Consider the following 24200-nt stretch of genomic DNA (forward strand, 5'->3'; position numbering starts at 1 on the left):
GGAAGATATGTCTAATGAATGGGATGAATTTGAAAGGGCTGACCTAGTAGGAGAACTTGAGTTAAAGGTAGCGACCACTGAATGAGCAGAGGAATAGAAGCCAGTTGGAGAAAAAGGGACAATAAGAGCAGCAGGGTCAAATAAATTGATGGATTGGGGGCTTAAAAAGAGTTGAAAGATGAAGTGGTTAGTGATTTGTGGAGGAATGATTTATGTGTACACAGAGCAAGGATCAGCATATTAGACTCAATATCTAAGAAACAGAATCAAAACCAGGACTTAGTAAAAACTCCTCAGACGTCTGCTAAAGCTGAGACAGTAGCTGATGCTTTGACATGAAAGAAGTGACGAGGAAGAAGGGACAGCGAGAGAGAAAACAGGCAGCAAGTTTCACCTTAAATCAGCAAAGGCTTGCTGGCTTAGCTGAAGAACCACAGCAGATTTCTGTAATATGGTTAGGGTTGTAACTACATTTGCAGCCGAGATGCAAAACATTTCCCTGTATTCCTACTCTGAAATATGCCCCTTGCAATCTAAGGGTGATGTCCTTTCTGAGCTCCTAAGCAGTAGGCTTACAGTGCTTTGGCACTGGATTCTCATTACACATAGTAGTGTGGCAGTGAAATATCACTGAAATAAGTTGTGTTACATCCACTTCTGTTTTACAGAAACAAGGAGAGGATCTGGCCTCATTTTAAATAAATGCAAAAAATGCATAATGCATGTACTTGTCTGTTGTAAAACTCTGACATTTACTCTTCCCCATTTCCTCATTGCCATAAGAAAATTATTGCCTAGTCCTATACGACTGTGCTGATAATGTAAAACAACAAACTCATAAGGTAAGTTTTTTCTGATACAGCAGATAGGAACTGGATGTATTGACAAATTTCTAAGGACAGATTGGAACTCTAGTTGTAAGAACACTACTTCTGTACCAAAGACTGTGTACCAAATGCCACAGGATTTTGTAATGAGAGAAAATGTAATCCCATTTTAAAGTAAAGAATTACAAATCTCCTAGTAATTATATCACAGGATTTTAAATGACAGCTGCTGAATAAGTTTTTGTTGGTATTTACATACAGCACTTGGAAGTTAGCATAAAGATGAAATTAATCTTTTTTTCCTCAGTGTCGAAGGAACCCTGCACAGGCTCTGCTATTCCTTAAAATAAGTTACTATATCCAGCAACCAACATGCACTTTTTAACTGAAGCAAAATTGAATGAACAACTGTGGTGTGAGTGGTTTGGTGGGTGAGGACATAAAGGCTTCAGTTTTAAGAATCCAGTTAACTCTAAACAGAAGTCTCAGAATGAACATTTTTTTTGCAGAACTAATACATATCATAAAACCTCCACACAGATTTTGGTAAGACTCACAATAATTGTCACTGTTGCTTAAAATGGATAAACTTCAGTGTTGAATGCAAATATTTTCTCCTTCATGAGTACACATTGACTTTTAGTTACTTGTGGATGTAGTAAGTATATTTACTGGGTAATGACTGAAATACATTCAGCTGATAGATAATTTTTGTGATCTAAAGAACTCAGATATACTAAATTGCACATTAATCAACTCCATTTTGAATGAGGCAACTGGAAAAGACCATCTCAGTTATATCGATTACATGTAAATAAAATTACTACATGTGTAAAGAAAGTATAAGCTATTTGTTTAAATCATTAAACAAAAAGAGCTGAAAGAATAACAGTAACTGAACTTTACAATTCTCTTAATATTAGCCACTCCATTTTACATCATGACAGGTGTAATCAGATCATATACCTATAAGATGGGTAGGACCAAATCGCTTACTTTGCAGTAATACAAGTATTAAAATGAATGTCAAATAATTTTTCCCTTGAAAAACAGTGTAATGTTTGTTAGATGTATGTCTCTTGGTGTCTTCTGATACTTCAAATAACAAATTATGGCCTGAAGACTCATTCCTTCAGAAATGCTAAATATAATTAATCCCAGTAATTAAACTGAAAACATTTGCGTAATATAATTAACAGCTTTAGCCAGACCCATGTGAAAATTCATGTATTTTTTCCATTTGAATAGCAGTGGTTTAACTTAAAAGTAATTAACTACATATTAGAGACCTACTCTTTTGATTTTCTTTGAATACAGATTGTTCAAAGAAGTTATACCACATTCTAATGACTGATACAGTTCTACCACAACCAAAAAGTAACTAAATAGTTAATATTATGCTGAATGTGAACAGAAATTGGATTCTAAATTACAGACCTTTATACGGTTGACAGTTATATTTCAAATTTTTGTAAGTCTACCTAAAAAGTTTTCTTTCTCTAATACTGTGCAGAAATCTGTGAGCACAGCTATGCCCTTTTCTTCTACTGAAATATAGTTATTGAACAGTCATTTAGTTGAAAATGATCAGATTTAATCAGCTCTGTTTGTTTCTCAGCTGCTGTTGATTGCTCTAGAAGAACAAGATTAAAAACTTGTAAGTGTGAAATCTAGCTGTCTGAAAGCAAAAAAAAAACGGATTCCTTACAAGGAAAATACGTGTAATGTAGTCAGTTTAACTGATCAATTTAAATATTTAAATGTGTGGCAGATTTATCCTGTACCCAAAAATATATCCAAACTACACCAAGAGTCAAGCCATTTCTCAGATTGCATACTTTCATGGGCTCTATTCCTCTATTGTACTGCTAACTGTGATGTTAATTATCAAGTAAAGGCAGGATAATATGAAACCCTTGTTCAAAACCTACACCCCGCACAAGTACTCTGATCTTGAAACAGTACTGGCATTGGTGTGGCTTAAGTATTTTGCACTACAGGCAGAACATTGAAAAACATAACAGCAAAATGATCAAATGACTGAATTCAGAGCTGACAGAACATATGGAAAGACTATAAACATGCACTTAATTTGGCCTTTTCTGCCTATGGTTAGATTACTCAATTTAAATAATGTTTATTTCAATTACCTACTTTTTTTTGCTCCTTTTAGAGGAGTGAAAAGGGATGCCCACCAAATTTTGGGTATAGCCAGAAAATTACATGTCTGCATGCAAACTTGCCTATCAGCCTATCTAAACTGGCCCACTATTTTTGCAGGAAAGGGACTTTGCTGGTGCAGAGAGTACTCTTTCTGAAAATCTCAAAGTTACAACAAAATAGACAATATTTTAAATTTTACATTTTCACTCAAGTTTCTTGAAAAACCATGATCCTCATGATCAAAAGTATTCATTCATTGTGAAGCAAGTAATAAATCCCTAACTACCGGCTTACTCACCCATTCCCACAAGAAAGCCTGCACGAAGAAGTAAAGATATCACAGGAAACTTTTCACGCTAAGAATATTCTGGCTTTTTGCCACTAAAAGAGGACAGGGCATTATTTTGGGGACAGAATTTGAATTCTGCTGGGCAGGGCACGGGCTTACCAGAGCTAGGTGACAGGAAAGGCTTCATGTCTGTATAGGATATTTGAAGTAAGAGAGGAAAAGAGATGATGGAGAGGAGGAAGAAATTATGTACTTTCCTCTTAGTCTTAATTCACATAAATTTTTGTTCTGCTGTTAGAACCTCATCCTCTCCTAATCGGGGAGAAAATCTCCTAGGAGATCATGAAGCAAGCAAAACAGTATCATCCTATATGTTGACGTAAGGATAGACAGAAGAGTGATATATATTCCTGGGTTGCAGTCTTTGCCAATCTATGGTGGTGTGACTGTGACATCTTGTAACAAGTGTAACGATGTCTATTATACAGTATTTTTTCTCCATCAAAAGCAATTTATATGTAATTCACACACTTACTTTCTTCCATTGCTAGTCTCCAATACATGACTAACCCAGGCAAAGATTCCAAAAGCACTGAAGTCTCATTTTAGACAACGTCCAGATTATTTAAAAATCTGAAACTAACACCTTTAAAACGATCTGAAGTAATCTAAGTGTATAGGCCAAGGTATTCAGTAGCAGTTATGAGTAAATTTTCACTGATCTTTAAGACAGGACCTCACCCTTCCAATACTTTTTTAAATGATACCGTTAGATGCCTAATCACTTAGGTGCTTTGAAAACAGGAGCTGCATAAATCATATCACCAATTTTTTAGATATCACTCTGAGTGTTTTGCTATTACAACAAAATCATTGAAAGCTTCATTTATTTTGCGTGGCTTGAATCCTAATGTGATTATAAAGTAAACTGACTTTTCTGCAAATATTAGAAGCTTAAAATTGAAAATCTTAAATTTTAATTAATAAATTTCAGCAATTGTAAATACAACTTGTCCTATATATTTTTTTTTAAATAATTACAGGGTGTCCCTAACATTCTGATATTATTGCTTTGATACTGTTATTATTATATTATGGTAATCGCATTCTGTGTGAGGTAGCTGAAACATTTGTTATTGTGCAGCTTGTAAGTGAACTTTTCTTGCATTTTATTAAACCTCCTTCCTCTGTAAATAATCAAAAAGCTAAACAAGTCAGTCGAATGCCTTAAAGCAGTGATTCTAAATCTTTTTCTTCCACATCTTTTACAATATATTTTTTTAGTTCCTCCTGGACGGAGGACATAATAATTTTTGGAGTGAGGAGACAAGGCGCACAATGTTTTTGGGAGACCACGTCACCAGGAGCGACTAGGTGACAAGGGGGAGATTCAGCTGGGAGGTAGTGGTCCAGGCGTGGAGAGGACTAATGGGACAAAGGGACAAAGCAACACAGAAAGCTGGACAACAGGGAGCCAGAGATCCCACCGCAGGAGTTTCTGCTGAGCATATGAGACTCAGGAGGATAAAACTTACAGCTCACAAAAGGCATGGATTCCCTCCTGTCTCTGCTGTACCATCTCCCAAACCAACACTCTGTTGTCCCTGTTCTGCTCTCCTGACACTATGTCACCTTCAGGGTACGTTCTACAACACTCGGGAAAGATGATCAGGCCTCTCGCTTTGAGTACCTCCATCTCAGAGCAAAGCAAAAAAAGAATCCCCACAGAACACAAAATCTTACCTCAACAATATCTGAATTCGTTCGACTCTCATGCGGCTCATTGTACTCAGTATATTTCAGCAACACTTTGTCCATATCAGTGCTGGCATACTGGAACAGTTTGTTGGTGCTGTTGAAGATGATCAGAGCAATCTCACAGTCACACAGAACACTCAGCTCATAAGCCTTCTTCATTAACCCAAATTTCCTCTTTGTAAATGTCACCTGGAAAAAAAGAAATAAAGGTCTGTCAAGACCAAGCTGGTCTTTGTAGTCATTCTTTTTTTTTTTGGAAATATAATGTATGACTGCTGTAGTCTTTGAATTGAACACGTTCAGAAGGCAAATGCATAAATATAAATATAGTTCCAAAACAGAATATAAGTATGTGTGTGTGTTATGTAAGTGAGGAAATATACCTAATTCTCACTACACAAGACTCGAGGAACAGGTAAAGAGCATGGGACATTTTCATTAAGCAGCGCTATGAAGTGTTGATACTGCATCTTTCTCTGTAACTTTTTAATTCATATACTCTTTATACTGCATATATCTTTCCCATCAATATTTTAAAACTGCACCTCAGATTTGCAGCTGTAAATGGTTTGAACATGTGGAGTAAATTTTTTTTTATTATACTGATTGGCTTTGATTCCATGCCCCCCAACTCCTGCTAGATTTTTAGTGGAAGAAATTATTTCATACAGAATTTAAGTTGTGTGAAACAGACATATTGCTCATATAAACAACACTCACAATAGTTTTGAAGAAATATCTGGTGTTAAAAATTCAAAAACTCATGTCAGAAATGAGAAATACAAAGCATGAATGAAGAACAAACAATAGTTGGCCAGCAACAAATACCACCTTTGAAACAAGGTCTTTTCTAAACACAGATGTAGCATACTTTATTTCATTTCAAATTAGATGCTTATAAATACAAACTGGCATTTTTTAGTACAAAGGACTTTGGGTCATATTATATAGGAAAAAACAGGGATGTGCTTGTAAGTTCTCAGTAGGCCAGCTAATGCCCTGACATCATGCAAAACCTAGGCAGTACGAAAAATATCGTTACTCTGTACAAAACCATAATCTTCCACGGGGACTGTTTTGACAATAGAAGACCTGCACATCAAATAATTTTTTTTTCTTTTCTTTTCTGCACTAGCTTACAAGTCCCAGTAAGACATGTGACTCAATAAGAAACTACCATGAGCTGTTTAAGCTAACTGTATGGTTGATGTTTTCTCCTTCTTCTGTTTCTTCATATATGCAATTTCCATTAAGTGTATACAATCACTGTGACTTTTTTACATCTTTTTTTTTTCCTAATAATTTTCAGTGAGGAGAGTTTTTAAGACGAAAATACGGTTTTGCTAAGCCCATTATTAATCAAATTTAACATGTAGTCAAGGTATTTGCTATGTCAAGGACAGGCTTGCAACCAAGTTTATAGGTCTGCCTAATCCTGCACTTGTTGCTACCATTCCTTAATACCCATAAGCAGTAGCACCTCTGCACTTTAATGCTGAGGCAAGAAGATTCGTCTGTACATGGTTCATATGGCTGCTGTTTTATCTTGTAACACTCCTAATGCAAGTTAATGCTAACTGTGACCCCAGAGTACCTTAAAATCCCAGCATGTTAGGCCATGGAAAACGTGACCTTTAAGTATTGCCAATCGCTATTTGCTAGTCCATCTCAGAAAGATGGGGCTCTGTGCCAATACTATGAACATTTATTCTGCCAAATGTATACTGAATGTTATTCCTTTTACTGTCATTTCAATCTCTTTAGCCTCTGTCAACATACTGTTAAGAAAAGATGGATTGCCATTAAATACAATTATTCAAGCATTTTAAAAACACACTTTCCACAGCACTGGTCTCAAGTATGCATAATTGATAGTAAGTTCTTTCTAAATTTGTCTGTCTCAATGGCTTTTGATATTTGGAACAAATAATGAGATAGGTAACAAAAATTCATTCAAATTCTGAAAAAAACCCTAGTCTTTCAAATACTCCTTTAATGTTTTCTCTGATGACAGAAAATTGCAATGCACTTGTTGAAATATATATACATATATATAAAAGCATGTTTTAGAAAAAGCTAAACATACAGAAAATAAAACGTACAACTCAACATATTTTTTCTGCATCTAAAATGCCTTTCAATCAACTTTTTGACCACAGTGCTGTAGGTGGAGTGTTTCTGTACAGTATGGTTTCTGTTGCACAGAAACCTCAGAATTTAGCATGTTACAGCTTCTTACCATCAAAGTACACTCCAGTACAGAAATATCTTTAAAGCCACTGTTTGTGTTTACTTTTAGGTGCTCCTGAACATTTAGAATAACCACACAGCTGTGCTGCATAGCACATACTTATTTCATAATACTTATCACCAGAATGATACTGGTTAGAGTTCCTTTTTGTGGAAAGTGAAGAAAAGAACAAATCAGCGAGATCTTTTTTTTCTTTCTATAAAATATAATCTTAATTGCTCTGAATTTTATTTGTTTTTAACTCCTTGATCTTTCTAACATTTTCTAAATCTATCAGATAATGCTTTCTGCCACTGCTGATAAATGCATTAAAAAAAATTATATCTACTGTTTGTGTGGTGATCTGGAATATTACTTTTTAAATATGCCATTCATTGTGGCTTATCTTTACATATATATATTGCATACATATATGTAAATTTGTTATGCTTTTACAACAGTTCATAGTATGGGTGAACTTGTATTTTCAAACGTATAGTGAAAGGTCAGTAACTTCAGGAAAGATTAAGAATACTCTTCAAGCCATTTAAAAACAATGATCTTTTTTTACACTTTCTTCTATGTGGCTACATAAGGAAGATGAATATACTTCTCTTCCATATGCTAAAATATTTTTGTGAGCAATATAAGTAGACAGCATCTTTATTACTTAACTTTTTTTGGGTGTCAATTTGTTAACCATTTGTTATGTTAACCATACTCACCCAAACTAGAAGCATCTAATAAATATTGTCTAAGGTAGCAGATAATATTCTAGTATTGCAGAAAAATAGCTGAGTGGTAAAAATTACCATAAATTATTTAAAACATTTGATCTCTTTTGTCTAGGTGGAAGGCAGTGTGCAACCTACACTTAAGAAGCTTTGACTACACTTGAACTGACTCAGTGCTAAGAATGAACAAGACACACACAATCCACATGAACACAAGCTTTTGAGTAGCTGTAGCTACAGTACCAAAAAAATCCAGGCGGTCACATAGTCTTAATGTCATATACTGCATTCAAGGTTCTCAGTAGTGAGAGCATCACATAACAACGGACAATGTCATTTTGTCATTTGACATAAAGAACACTAGCGAGACTGCAAGAAAACACATGTACAGTGAGACAATTCATCAACATAGTTAAAAAAGAACATCCAAAAAAGTGCATGGATTTCAATATCTGCTTAATATTTAACTTTTTTCAGCAGCAAGAATCAAAGCACTACATTTTCTTTCCTGACAATATTAATCAAGATATGATTAATTATCCCTGCTGTCTAAACTACTGCTAATTTGTAGGTGGTTTTCAGTACACATTTTCTCCTTTTTAGAAGAATGATAGGCAATTTAGGAAGTCCTTCTCTTTTTGGGATATAATATTTTATAATGACAGTGTGAGAACTGGGGAGAATGAAAGTGGAGTAGAGGGAGGAAGTGGAACAGATAAGAGGCCAGCATTCAACTGTCTTTAAAACCTTTTTAAGCATGTGTGTATAAAACACAAGGTTTGAAACACCAGCACAGTTTCTAAATGCTGTTATGAGGCGCTTTTATGCATAGTTTTATAAGTATTGCAAAAAGAGCAGTGTGCAGAGAGTACCACATTTACTTCTGAAACATACCAAAAAATAACCTAATTCCATCCCTTCATATTAACTGAAAACCCACTAGTCTATTACTATTTGTCTTAGCACTATGGTTATTTTACTTATTTAAAGGTTATTTTAAAAAATTTAAGAGCCAAACTGCCCTCATAACAGGAATGGCGGTACCGAGAAGGTAGGTCACTAAAGCTTGCAGCATTTTTGTATATGAAGAAGCATAAATGCTGATGACTTTATAGGCTGTGAGCAAATCAGATGCTGCTTTCAAGTATTGGGAAAACTAAAAAAAACCCCAACAGTGAAGTAGCCAGCTTCCAACTTTCTTGATATAAATCAAGGCGAGCTTTTTATGCATTTTGGATGTAATTCTAACTAAAGGTGAGACCCACTGTATGTGCTAAAGGAAAGGCATTGACAAAAGAGGATTGTTAAAAGGACATTTTTCCACTTCAACTCTGGCTCTTCTTCAATACCATGGAAACACCTCTCAACTAGCTCTTCATGCATGCAGCTGCAAGAGTCTTCTGAGAGATGGTTCATGGACTAGTCATTGCAATGTCTGTAAGTGGGGCTGTAGACAGCCTGAATTCAAGTATGCATATCACACACTGTGATATGCTCCATTTAGAGGGTAATTTGGCCCAGAGCTGACTTTCTTGTTTAATCGCTAGTAGGTAAAACTTACTTAAACTAAATAAACTAGAAGGTAACGTTGCTTGGTTGCAAGTATAAATTCTTTCACGTGCTGAAATTTAAATTGAAATGTGTGTGTGTGTGTAAATGGTAATAGTGGCCACTGGTAATAGTCTTTATTTAGCTAAATTTGTAACAACAATTATATGCTTCTTACAGATGTTAATACATCAGTGGAGGAACAGAAGCAGCCGTAAATACTCCCATTTAATGAATACAGCCTTCAGGATACATTATTTATCTTTGTCACAATGTAGTCTTTGTTTCTTTCTGTATTTTTTGGTGGGAGTTGGTTTGGGATTATTTTATTTTATTTTATCTTTGTTTTTGATTCAGGTCCTTCTAGTACTTTTTCTGAAATCTCAAACACTCCAAGAGGCTGAACCATAACAGCACTCCATGTTTGTCACTAACATTCACAGCATATGTGCTAACATGTTATGTTTTGAAAGTAGTGGTCCTGTGATCTTTCAAGCAATTCAGTCCAGCCAGTGGCAAAATATCAGTGTTCTCCTTACTTCTTCCTATCCTGATTATAAAGATACATAGCTGCTGACATAGGAAAATGAGAGAAACAGGGAATTTGCACATAATCCTTCCCATATACATTTCCTGCCATTAAACATGTATGAGTGACTAGTGAAAATCAGGGATCTCTGATGCACAGAAGTATCTGATATAGACACTGCCTGGTCAAGATGAAATATTGTTCTGTTTGTTCTTATTTCATCTGGAATGTCTAAATTTCTGACACAGCGACTAGAGCAAGCATGGGAGATACGATGTTTGTGACAAATAGGAGGCACTACATGAGCAATCTACCTAACTTCAAACATAATAAAGTCAAGTTGGCCATGTGTAAACCAAGGGGCTCTTGACTAAAATGTCACTGCCAGGCACCTAATCCTATCATATGCTGAAACCCCAAATAACTACTCCAGAGGCAACAGCTCTTGTCATATTCTCTCTTCCCTTCCTCCAATTCGATTTTTGTTTAGATCTGTTTGTCATATGAAGAGGCCTGGCTGCAACAATCTTTACAGTAACCCTCAGTGGAACTGGGAAGCAGCACCAGTGCAGGATTCGCTCTAGACAAACCATCCTTTATGCAATAGCCGGGCATGCCATATTAAATGAAAGACCCTTTAAAGAGCAGTGAAGGACCTTCAGCAGCCTGCTTCCATGTTCTTATAACCCTCCAGCATAACTTACAGGGATGAGACAGCAGTGATTTATGCTGGTAAAAGAGCTATTGTCCCAGAAAGCCTCAAGCGTATTGAGCTACTACTTGCTGAATAGTCCAGATAAAGAGGAGTTCTAAGCGGGATTGCCCTAAAATTATAGCTATAACAAATAAAGTGTTCATGATTAATCCATATAAAAAGGAAGGTTTTGTACTTGTGTGTTATGCCTCATTTTTAGTATGTTAGTATATAAATAACAGATCAAATACTTAAAATAGTGATATTTTTCAGTCTGCCCAAGTCCAACACATGATGGTGGATCTCTCATACAAATTTTTTCTTTGTATGTAAAGAGAGGAGGGATAATTGGAAGATGTGTTAATTAACAGATGATATAGCAACTCAGAAATTTGTAGGTGAGGCAGTATCAATATGCTTCCCACTTTAACTTGAAAATTAAGATCTAAAACTAGACAGGGATGCAAGAATAATAATGGTTATTCTCTGATACTTCATTTCCTTTTGTTGAATCAGAGAGATAAGATTAAGTCCATTATCTATAGATGTACAGATACATACATATTTTAAGCAAAAAAATCATCTCTATCAAAAACACAGTAGTTAATACAATATACAAGAAAGCCACCTTCTTTTTTTTGGTATGTTATCACCAGTTCTGGCAGGTACAAATAGATGTTTAGGGTAAAAAACATGTTTACTAGTTCTGTGCTGCTAAAATGTTCATAAGGTAAAGGTCAAAGAATATTTCATTCCCTGCTGAGCAAATGGTCAGGAAGCACATTTGTCTGCATTTCCTGTCATAACAGGAAGAGTGTAACTTCTTCCTCTCCACAATGGCTTCAGTTCTGCTTCCCACCTCCAGCTCTTTCTCCCCCAGGGCTTTCCAAACCATTCCTTGCAAGACAGCAAGGCTGTGCCTGTGTCTGCGCAGGTTTTCAGCTCTGCTGTGTTGGCAGATGCCTCATTCACGACTGCATTCTCCTTACTTAGGCTTCTTGCTCACATTTCAAATTAAAATTAATTTGACCTAAATATTTACCTTATGCTAATTCACTTGGAATTATACTCAGAACATACATTTGTAATACAAGCACACTTAACCTTAAATATAATACATTCTAGAAATTCACGGTTCAGTTCAGCAGCTCTCTCAAAACTTCACTTCTCAGGTAGTCTGGCATAACGTGAAAACTGCTGCCAGAGTTGTATAGATCACTACAATTGAGGAGTCATGAAAACTTGGGGTGTATTCTTTGCTTACAGAAACCTAACTTGACAGGATCAAGGCCTAACTGTAATGCTATATTCCAAGTATATGTCTTATTGTGTGCAAATTAATGTAAGCAAGAGAAGGAATTCAAATATGTAAAAGATAAAAGCATGTGATGTTTAAGACAAAGGTTCATTGAACAGAATGATGCTTAGTTGCATAGTTAAGCAGTTACGTTTTCATACGAAAACATTTCCCTGAGGGAAAAAAAAATCATAAAATCTCAGATCTTGGATAAAATGAAGACACCGCATGAGGGAAGACTGAAAATATCAGGAAATTGGTGGAAAAAAGTTTTCTATCTAACTTGTGCTCATATTAGCACTAATATGCAAGGCTCTTTCTTTCTACAGGGGAGTTTCTGATTCAGCCAATAGTCTCTTACTCTTTCCTTTTACATAGAGCTGAAACACAGATAAAAATAGATACACGAGGCTGAAATTAGTTTTGAAACTAGCAGCATTAGGTATCGAAGTCAGTAGAACAAATCTAGGTCTTCCTGCAAGCGGTCATTTCCCTCCAGGATATTCTTCCCCTGCCCCATAACCTCACTTTACTTATCTGCTTTAATTGTTCTCTATTGAGCTGGTAACTGCAGTAAGTCTTGGTATATAGCTTTACAGATTTGCTGGAATCAAAGAATGATAAAAAGTCTATGCATGAAAAAGTTAAACAGCAAGTGTTTGTTACTGTCGTACCCCATAGAATTACACAGACATGATACTTTAAAAAGGGTGTCTTACTATTTAAGCACCTTAATACTGAAGTGTACACTTCCTATGGTGTTTAATAACACTTAAGCTCCCAGCAGCTCATTACAAATTGAAAGAGATGTTTTAAACAGTATGCAGAATCATTAGCTAAGCTCAACTCAGTTTTAACTGTGAATCTGACAACAGCATGCTTCACAAGCAGGAAAAAAATGCAGAACTAATGAGCAAGATGATCAGACGGATAGCAAATGGTGGATCGACATCTAAGACCTGATAGTTTTTAATACTAACTAGAAAAACCTGCAGCTTAAAAGCAACAGGGTGTTCCAGACCCGATATCAGAATGTCATTGGGTCAATAGGCCCTCTTTCCTGGGTCAATGTACCTCTGGATTTAGCTCACAGATCATGGATTTAATGAGATATTTTGTAAGTGACCTTGTGTAACAGTAATACAGTATCATTTATGTCATTACACCTATTTGTTTTAGGCCTGGGCAGCCCTGCCTGGACCACTGCAAAGAGAGTTTCAGATGATCCCAGTCTACAGCAGACCACAAAAAGGCCCTCATTAAAACTACAAAATATTTCAAACTGATGGAAAACAAATAGAAAAAATACAAGGACTTTTCTGAGGCGGTTGAATGCAATTTTTCCCTTCATGTGTGACCCTGACAGAGCTAGCTGAATTATTTCTTTCAATTAAGAAAACACATGAAAATAAAGTTCACCCATGTTTTTGCAAATGTCGTTCCTCTTTTCATTTTTTTTTTTTTTAAAAAACCAAAAATTAACAACCCAGAATTATTCACAACAGCCTTCTCCAATCTGCCCGATTGAAATTTCTGCACAAAGAACTTGTAGCAGTCAGGAGCTTCCAGCATCAGATGTCAGTGCTAATATTTTTGGCTATCAGTTCTATTGGTGGTGCAACTAATATCATGTATGCAGTCTACTCGAATGGGCTGTTGACAAGGCTACCATGATCTCATGAACCTGAGCAACACTACCAGAGATTCATTCCACATTTATGAAGACTATATTATCCAGTGTTGCAATACTAAAAAGAAAGTCTCTGGTCACACTGGCTGCTTGTAACAGGATTCTCTTGAGAGTTTTCCTTTCCATTTAATATCATGATGGTAACTAAACTACACAAATAAATACACATTTACTCTAGCCCTGGCAGTTATTCATACTCCTTCTCCCTGTGGCTAAAAGCAGAGTGAAAGGGAATTTTCAGATGGGCTTTTCTGAAACTTTCACAACCGAAGAGAATTTGTGATCATTGACAGAAAATTCAAACATCCTTGACACCTTTGTCACCACACGGTAACTATGAGGGCCAGGAAAATTCAGCCAACTGGCAGCCCACGTGAAGCAACATTAAATTAATAGCTCCTCCTAGTTAAAAGCCTGAATTCTACACTCGGTGAAGTCAATGACAGAGCCCTTATGCAGTCCAGGGTAAAAGGACTGGGCCTCTAATGTCTAGGTTGCAGTAGTTTTCCTTTAACTTACACCAAAATGTCAAAGTTTCAAATAGTTTTTGGAAAACTGCAGATCATATCCCCATATTGCACATTTCTATGAGATTTGCAGCCAGACATCTGACTCAGGACAGTTTCAAGTTACATTTATTACCAGTATGGTCACTAAAGTACACAAATCCAACCAACTAGACTTGCTCAGAAGAAATGCTCTTGAAGGGAGGTCAGCACTATTTTTGTCCTTCCCAATCCACTCATACAAGCACTTTGAGCAGTAGGGGAGTCTCCTACCATAGCAGACAGTAGCGTGGAAGAAAACAGCTGTTACACTGATAGAACAAGTACTCCATTCAATGGTTAACGTAAATAGCTAGTCAGGACACTGGGAAAATGAGTGAAAAAGCAAGGACAGAAATCACCTTCCACAGGCCTCGTAACAACTTAAACCCTTTTGCAAAAACTTTGTTATCCAAACAGATTCACCCTTGCACTGGGAGAGGGGAGAAGAATTAAACTATTGCTATATCCCCTCATTTGATACGTTCCACCTATTTTTCCCTGCATGTGCTGTCCTACATTGAATTTATGTGCTTGAAAACAGCTGAGGATGCACTATCTATGTATATCATATTCCCCATACAACATGCCTTGTATTGTGAAACCACACTGAGTTTGAATATAAGCAACAATAAGGCAGTTTCAAGCCAACAGATTTGCTGCTGTTCTTGCAAACATCTTTCAGTGAGGTAGTAAGAAAGAAAAGAAAACAAGTCTCCATCCATGTCATGGTAAATGGAGCTACAAATAAGCTTTGTGGTACCTTGCTTCAGCCGGTATCTTAATTTTATTAACCAAAAACTTTTAACCTTTTTTTTCTCTGGTGCAACCTTTTAATCTTTTCTGTGAATTCAAATGTATTTATGTAATCAAATAAAAAAATAATATAGGAATATAAACCAGTTACTATTTTAAGATTACTGGAAGTGTGGAAGTTAGAAAAGAAATAAACCGACGCAGCTTCACTGAAGCAGCAGTAGGTCACGGAATACATTATATTTTAAGAAACAGTAAGGCTTGTAAAAGAGTATATCTTATACAAGTGGTTAAAAGATTAATTAGCTATTAGTGAAAATCCAGTTGTATTTAATCACATATATATCGTTACAACTGAAAAGCCTGATCCCACAGTCCAAATGAATCAATGGAAATCTTTTCATTGGCTTCACTGAGCTTTAAATCAGGGCACTAAATGCAAAGAGGGTAAAACCAGTAGAAACACTTTCTAAAATATGTTTCAATATATTAGTAGAAATGAGAAGCAGAATCAAGCCAATTATACTATGTGGAGGGTAAAGTAATGTAAATCTCTACCTTCAGCCTCACAGTGACTAATCAACATGGTGGATATTATCAAACGCTAGCAAGATAAACACTTTCTGCACTAACACTACAGTTGTTAGTATTCTAGTGTTATAGTTTTATTCATGATTATTAGTTCTGAAAGCTGGTGCTAGAAGTCTTGAAACTCTACTGTGAATGACTAGCTGTCTTCATTTTTTTAAAGTAAATTTAGCCTCTTGAAAGGTATCTCTTTGACAAAACTGGGGATTAAGTTCTCCGTAAATCCTGTATTTGAGTAAGCAAGTTGACACTGAAGCTATTGTATAAAGTAATGTTACTAATGGCAAAATTTTGTAGTATCATCTACAGAATAATTCAGGGTCACTTCAAAAAGAAACCATGGTAGTATGGGAAAGTTCCAAACAACTAGTGTCTTAATGTTTAATGATAAATTCAGTTCAATATTTCAAATCCAATTTCAATTCCAAGCTATAAGGCAATTAAAATAAATATGGTGGTGGTTTTATATTGACAGAATTACTGCTTTCTGTCTTGGCCTATAGCAAAAGGCAACCTTCAGGGAAAAGACAAAATGTATCCATCATAAATATAATTTTGCTTTTAAACATGATTTTCTGCCATGAAGAACACAAGTGACTACTAACACTACAGAATTTAAAAATTCTGGGAAAGCATATTTAAAGATTATAATTTGTTGTTATGCCTAGGTTGAGTTCTTTATGGCTTTATAAAATCCTTGAAGATGAACAACATAATCACTTCTTAAAAACCAACCTGAATATATGAAGAAATTTATAGATCAAGTTAATAGAACTATTGTATTAATAGTAACTCAGTATCAAGTTCTTAAAAAACAGTTACTGAAGATTACTCTTCAATTGCAGCCACACGTATGAAGAACACTAATCATAGTATTAAATCATTTCATGGAGAGTTTCTCACACTTGTGAATCTCCAGTTTCAACAAAACTTCCATCCGTTTACATCAAATGTAAACAGCAGCAGCTTTTCACTGATTTTATTTTAAGATGCCAATTGTTGAATTTTATTTTTCTGAAAACAGGAAAGCAGTTTCTCTAATTTATGACCATATTTTAACTAGCAGAGATAGTGTTGATAATATGTGACAGCTACTCGCCATTTTATCTAAAGCAGTGGTAATAATTAATTAACCAGTACTGCTGGACCTATCTAGCCATAGCATCAGTAACGGAGACTTTGTTTCATAACTACAACATGCCAATATTATTGTATGTGGGTTTTAGAATGTGTTAGGCTGCTCAAATTCTTTTTAAAATTCATGTTCAGACAGTAAAAGATGAAATTTTTTAGTAGTAAGATGAAGTAGTGTCATTTTTATATGGAGGTAAAAATAACAACACTGCAAACATGTAGAAAAATAAATTTGGATCTATGAATTTAAATGCAAGTCCTCCTGCAAATAAACTAATATTATAATAGTTCACAAAATACAGTACTAAAAGCCTGTATCCTGTAACAACTTGCAGATGCACTTAACCATGTATATTACACACTGAAGTCAAAGTGAGTACAGAGGGGGCCCAAAGTAGAGCATACACATCAGTCTTCATAGAATCAAGGCCTCAAGTAATAAATTCCTAACTATGCATGTTACTAAACTTGAAAAAAACTGCTTTTGAAAAAGTGAGGTTTCTCTGGTTGTTCAAAAGTACTTTTTCTTTGATAGTCTTCCATACATTGTGTATATGTAGGTATATGTGTATGTACACAAAGCTATCACCTTTTTAATCGCTTATGAGAATAAGTCACCTTAGAAATATAATACGATGTTCAAATACAGCATATTTGCTACTCACCTGTCTGTTACGTTCATCCATAATCCTTGTAATCTGAATCTTTTTTCTCCCCATAGTCCCCGTTTTTTTTTCTCTCCTTCTTCCTTAAAATTATGTATTTTTCCCTTCTCTTTTCTTCCTCTTTCCCGTTTCCTCAAAACAAACCTCCTTCTTCAGCACTTGCACTACTCAGTTCACAGTCCCCTGCATCTGTTCCTGCTAAACACAGAAAAGAAATCAAATGTTATTACCAAATTGATAACTAGATGAAAGCTATTATATGGAGCTGACCAAGCATCCTAATTATAATTTAGTGTACAAGTAAATTATAATAAAAATTTACTGCATCTATAAAATAAGTAATACATAGAGAAATAATAATTTAATTCAAAGGCTTCTTTTTATGAACAAACCCACGAATATATCAAGAAATGAAGAAAAGGACTGAAATACGCATTGCCAAAACTTTAACGGAATTAGGTGTCTCTAGTTTTAAATATCACTCACTGTTCTAATATGAAAAATTACCTAAATCAGAGAGTTAATGAACCTTTCTGTACCTATGTATGCTAAGTAGGCCAGCTAATTCATTTCTGAAGGGAAAACAATCTTGTGTTTTGACAGCAGAGGTGATAATGTCCCTCATTATGCAAATAGGATGGACCTTTATTAAAGTGTTACTTGATAGATGAGAGATGTCAGCTACTTTAAATCCAAAATTTTTAACCTTATTCTTTAAGAATATAGATTAGTGCAAGTATTACTCAAGATACTTGAAGAAAACAGTAGTGCATTTTCCCTCATTTCATTTCAATGTAAATTATAAAACGTTCTGACGAATGATTTATAACTAGCAAACACATACACCTTTCCTTATAAAAATTCTTGCACCAAAAGACAAGCTATATAGCACAGAATAATAAGGAGAGATGATAATTTAAGAATGTTTTAAAAATATTTTCACAGTTTTAGTAATGCACTGATACTAGCTCCCTGAGCTTTACAATTCTGGTTCTGTCATAAAACTAAGGACAGTTAGATGCAATATATGAAAATATATAACGCAGTACACATTCCATATTTCACAAAATGTCATAAATCACAAAGTTAATTTCTATCATATCCAAAGTGTATTTAGCAATAAAAGACTTGATAGAAATATAATACAAAAATGATGTTCAGTCTAGTACTAAAGTAAAAGATGCAATTTTTTTCCCTTTTTAACATTCATATTTTTATATTTACATATTTTGACCAGAATAGCACAGAGTACTTTTAAATACAGAAGAAAAAAAAATCTGAACAAGATTAATTTTAAATCATTTTTTCAAAGTTTTTATGTTAGATCCATACTGTAGTAAAATATTGCCTTGGAAATAAAAATTTACTAATTTTAAAACAGAGGCTGGCATTTCCTTATTTATTTTAAACTTGTAGTCTCGCAGCCAACCTGATAAATTCTCGCAATATGTTACGTAACACTAAGCCGATGTCCTGGCCATTTAATCCATTATTTGGCTCTGATTCAAAGCTACTGAGGTAGAAAAGCTAGACCTCACTCATTCTGATCTTCAGTTCTCTCTTGATTTTCTTTGCATACATTAAACATTAAGCTGCTGAAGTGTTTTATCGCTCTAAGAAAAAAAATAAGTTAACAAATAAGCAGTCAATCTGATTTTTCTACCCAGCCACTATGATATAATTAACCTGCTGGGCAAAACAAATTTTCAAGTATAATACTTACCTTTCTGTACATGAATGTCTTTTTATATTATTTGCTAGGCATATTTATATATGCCTAAATCATTACTGTAATGCAGAACATGGAACATGGAACAATTCATGTTGCCAATATAATAAAGTGCAAAGGCTGTGAAAATTTTTTGCTGCTTTTTACTTATTTGAAAAGAGTTCAACTTTTCACTGCTTAAAAAGACACAAAGGCGCTTGATCATATTTACAACAAAAAAGTCCAAAACCTTGAAATAAACTAAGTTGATTTAATGTACTTATAAAACTTTTTTTCCAAACAAAGCTAGGAGACAGTCTTATCTGATATTCAGTGTTGACAAACAAACGCAGTCTATTTTTAGAAACAGTTTTAAATTTCCTCGGACTGGGTTTCTTTCCTGTTTTTCCTATAGTCTTACCTCCGATACAAAGAGCAAGTTAGAATGGTGTTTCCCATGGACATGCAGGACCCAAAGGAGTCTAACAGGCTTTCTCTGTAACAGTAAGCCAATACGCTAATCCACAGCAAATGCATATGGAACAATTTCCTTTCCTTTCATTCAGCTGAAGCCAGTGGCACTATCGGCTTACAGCACTACGCCTGCCTAAGCTCTTATTCACTTCAAGGTGGAAGGTCAGGGTGGACAGATTAGAGCAGTGGTGACAGGTTAGCAAGGATGAGAGCTGCTCTGCAGATCAAGATGCTGATGCTGAGCGAGTTCAGAAAAATCACGGAATACTGAGAAAATCTACCAGGAAGGACAAAATTCTTAGTGGAGAACAACTTAGTGGAGAATTCTTAGTGGACTCAACAACTCTATGTTGAGTCCCTCCCACACACTTATCAGTTCCACATTTAAGACCAGTCTTCAAACAACAAAAGCTTTTATAGACAGCTTAAAGTCAGAACACTTAAAATTCCTATGATCTACACAAAATTATCTTAAAGTAATTCATGCAACACTTGATGAGCAGAATTTTGTTCTTCATTACCTGTAGTAATCCACTAACTACATTAGTTTTATTTTAAGTGGAAACATAGATGTGCAGGAAAATAAAGTTGAAGGGGAGCAAGGATGATTTGGTTATTAAATATTATCATACAATCTTAGAGAACCTGAAGGAGAAGACAGAATGTGTTAGGTCATATGTATCCAACATACAATTTGCAAAGAAACATAATTTCGCTTCAACAGGCAGCGGGTTAAGTTTTCTTGCATTGACAAAAAAATCTCTCTCCCGTTTGCTTTTTGCTTACTGGTCTAATTTCAAATAAAAGCTTTTCAGTTTTTCTAGCAAATTCATTTCCTTTTTCAAAAATAATTTCTGCTATTTTTACTGCTACTAGAAACAAACTGGGAATGCTGTGGTATTCTCTACATCTGTCTTACTCTTTTACACATACATACGTATCAACACGTACTGCTTCGCATGCTATTCTTACTATGTGTTTGCCTATAGTTCTATTCATTGAACTAGTATATACATTTGCACATGTACATATATAAAGCAGATAGCTGGACTGATCCTGTGTCAGTTAGATTCAGATGAGTCAATCAAGACATCTGGTTCAGGGGCTATAACCTTCACAGGCTGGTGACTTCCGAGTCAAACAGAAGGTAAAGAACTCTGGAGACCAACAAATCCCCATGGCTGCTTTAGGACTTCACCAGTGTTCTCAATACTTTTTGACAGTTCTTGCAGGATTAAGGATTACATAGTAAGTATTTAAAGTTCCTGTTAACTGATAAATTGTATTTCCCTAGCACTAATAAAGCACACTAGCTAGAAAAGTTGAAGGTACTACAAAACTTAAATAGTACTGCAGGCTTTCATTATCCAAGAGAATCTAAAAAGGAACTTAAAATAATTCCAGAAGCTTTGTTGAAGTAACTCTCCACATAAAAGAAACCTTCCAACTTAATGACATGGTTACATGCAAACAAATTGCACTTAAAGAAACACATAGTTACATGCTATGGTGTTACACTCTTCAGCATTTTTTCTTTTTGCAAACCCAAACATAAAAAAAAAAAAATATAATCAGACTGCTTACAAAAAGAGGAACTTCATTTTTGGCGGGCTTCTGTTCACTATATGATTTGGCAGAGGCAGTGGTAGCTGACAGAAGATTGATCTGAGCCTTCAGAAGGGAAAAGAGCTAATGGACAAATGCAGCAGATCACTTAACCGCTCCCGTTTCTCCTCGTACATTCACACACAGACGTATACACGCGCGCACATACACACACACACATGCACACCCACTATCCTTTCTCTGCAACACAGAAGAATCTTGATAGAATGGCAGGAAACACGCACAGAGTGGTCAGGGAAGGATATGATGTCAGCAACCACGAACAATAAAAGGTGTAAAGGTGCTTCCTTCCCTAAACTGTTCCAGAAGTGCAAAATGGGAACCAAAACTCTCCACTTCCTTCTCCGAGCAGAACTGTCTGAATCTGCTCTGCTGCAACACCCCAGACAGAGAGCTCTTTGAACAAGTCACACAGAGGGGCAATAAGGAGTATCAAAACAGGAGAGTCAAAATATTTAATTTATAAACAAGAAGGCAGCCAGAGAAAAACTAAGTTAAAATGTGCTAGGGTTTAGCATTTTCATGGTTGCTTTACAAAAGAAACAAACTTGCCATAAAGATGTCCCTGTTCCATTAAGCAGCTTGCATTCTGAGTGGATTAATTAGGTTAAAACTAAACAACTAAACCACATTTTTTTTTTTATTATCCTGATGTAAGGAGGCAAACAAAAAAATGCTGTCCCCATTCTCTTACCATTCTTATCTTGATAAATAAAAGCAGCTTCAAAGATCTATGAAATCTTTTTATACAAGCCTTTCTGTTTACTCAAAAGATTTTTGAATGAGATTCTAAAAATCTAAACGTACTGAGTAAGAATACATCAGCTACCTTTCTGATGAAAAACTAGCTGCAAAAACTGCAACATAACCATGAAAATCCACAGCGGGGAACACATATTCAAATAAAATGGTCACTGAAATGTTTTCTGTAAAATCCCTAGCTGACTATGTTCCATATACAGACAAAGACGGCCACACAGTGAGGAAACAGCTGGGCATACTGCATCAAATAAAGAAACCGATCATTTTGGGTCTGTCACCTTGAGCTGGATAAAACTGAAAGAAATACAGAAAGGGTGAAAGTAACGATCATCCCTCATGTTAACCGACTGAGATCAGCTGACATTAAAGATAGAAGTGGTCCTTCACATGCAATGTGGTTTGGTTGCATGGTCATTAGAGAAGACACAGTTTGGGCCATTAACAGAAAGGTTACGATAAAATTATATATGTCATCACCACGGCAATACATCAGTAAAGCAGAAATGGCACGATCTACAGTATGGTTATCCAGGCAGAAAGCCACGCAACAAATGAATCTGAGTCATCTTAAGGCTTCAAACATCTGTCCACAACACTCTGATTTAGAAATTAAACATAACCTACATTTATGCGTTTTGATCTTATGGCCAGGCTGCCACATGAAAAGACTGGAAGGGAGTTTGTTTTATTCTACTAAATTTAACTCTCAAGAGATCATGCGTTTTGCTACAGGAAGTATAAAACAAACATTTAAGCCATAATGGATATAATGTAACAGATGAAATACGACAGACTACTAGAGAGAGAGTACGTCAAACCGAAAAAGTCTGTGCATAAAGAAAATATTTGTAATCTTTAACTACCAAAGCTTATTCATCTTTTCATTTATCTAGCCTGACTCCTGATTTATGGCATGAGTTTAATTTATAACGGAGAACAATTCAAGGGCAATTAAGTTCTGCATCAAGGCAGGAGTAAAATGTTCATAAACTAGCAAACTGCAAAATCATTCCCTATATCTAAGTTGTTAATTAAAAATTTTAGAGAAAACTTGAATCATTTGATCTGAATTCATATTTCACTAATTTTACTACTGATTTTGAAAGCATCTGCTGAATTTGTAAGATTCTCTATTCCAACTGCTACTCCATTTATTTATTTGTAAAGGATAGCAGAATGCATTTATTTTTAAGTCTGAGCTTCAGGAGATATACCTTATTTGCTTTTCACATTTATATTTGAACATATTCCTATGACACTGACAATGTAGCAATGAACTGCAGAAAATCCCTCTCTTTCAGCCAAGTTACTGTCTTATGATGAATAAGATTATTTGGATGCCTAGGAGGAAGAGGCATGAGAACATCCAGCATCGTGAATCTTTCGGAATTTGGAGTTTAAAAGTTCTGAAAACTAGTTGTAAGAATACTTCACCTCCCTGGAATCAGACGACTGTGGTCACTGTAGCTTACAACTCAAATACAGTACCAAGTTATCTCACAGAGCAAGAACTTATGCAATGTGGGTGGAAAAGTTTCACTTGCTATTGTTTTGCAAAGTTCCCCTGAAAAGTTTTTTTGGGCAAACTAAGCATCATGGCCAAAATTTTGGAGAGGATGGTACTTCCTAATAGTACTCCTACTTCATTATGCCACAGACCCTGCTTTTCAAGAGACTGAGTTATCCAGACGCTGAATATCTAGTCTGTAGCCACCTACCAATTTAAGCTGGTCCACGCCTATATGAAAAGGAAAGGAGTGACTTCAGCTTACCTTCCAGAGGATGTGCTGAGAGTTGTCCATCAGGCACAGTGAAGGAGGGTTTTCTGAATAGTACATACATGTTATACCAAACCTGGACATGCTGATAAAGATCCACGATAGGAGGCCAAAGGCCTTCCAAGTGATTGTGGAATTTGCCACAGATGGTGAGTCATTCCTTGCAGCGGTGCACCAAAAGAGGAAGCAACCACGGGCAATCTAGATGAAAACTGATTGCCGGCAGCCCAGTACGAAGAGATATGTGCCTGCTACGCTTGATGAAGAAAGGAAGACTTGGCTAATTTACAACATTTTTGAAGAACAGATGAAGACGAATATTTGATTTGTAAAGCAAAAAATGCAGACAGTAATGCATATTTTAAGGAAAGCAATTAAGTGAAATGCTAGCATACTAAAAAACAT

General features: G+C 35.5%; 1 protein-coding gene across 10 annotated transcripts in view; it reads right to left on the minus strand.

Annotated features, from left to right (window-relative positions):
• The window catches only part of MEF2C (myocyte enhancer factor 2C), a 139408-nt gene that overhangs the window by 58044 nt on the left and 57164 nt on the right, over window positions 1–24200 (minus strand). For all 10 annotated transcript variants that reach the window (XM_009288265.2, XM_009288264.2, XM_009288266.2 and 7 more), the window contains 2 exons: window positions 17448–17645; window positions 5023–5226 (listed from right to left, as the gene is read on the minus strand). In XM_009288265.2, the coding sequence (XP_009286540.1) occupies window positions 5023–5226; window positions 17448–17501 (258 nt within the window). In that variant the 5' untranslated portion in view covers window positions 17502–17645. The remainder of the gene's footprint in view (window positions 1–5022; window positions 5227–17447; window positions 17646–24200) is intronic.

Source organism: Aptenodytes forsteri, unplaced genomic scaffold (genome assembly GCF_000699145.1).
Source record: "Aptenodytes forsteri isolate BGI_AS27 unplaced genomic scaffold, ASM69914v1 Scaffold41, whole genome shotgun sequence".
Lineage (NCBI taxonomy): Eukaryota > Metazoa > Chordata > Aves > Sphenisciformes > Spheniscidae > Aptenodytes > Aptenodytes forsteri.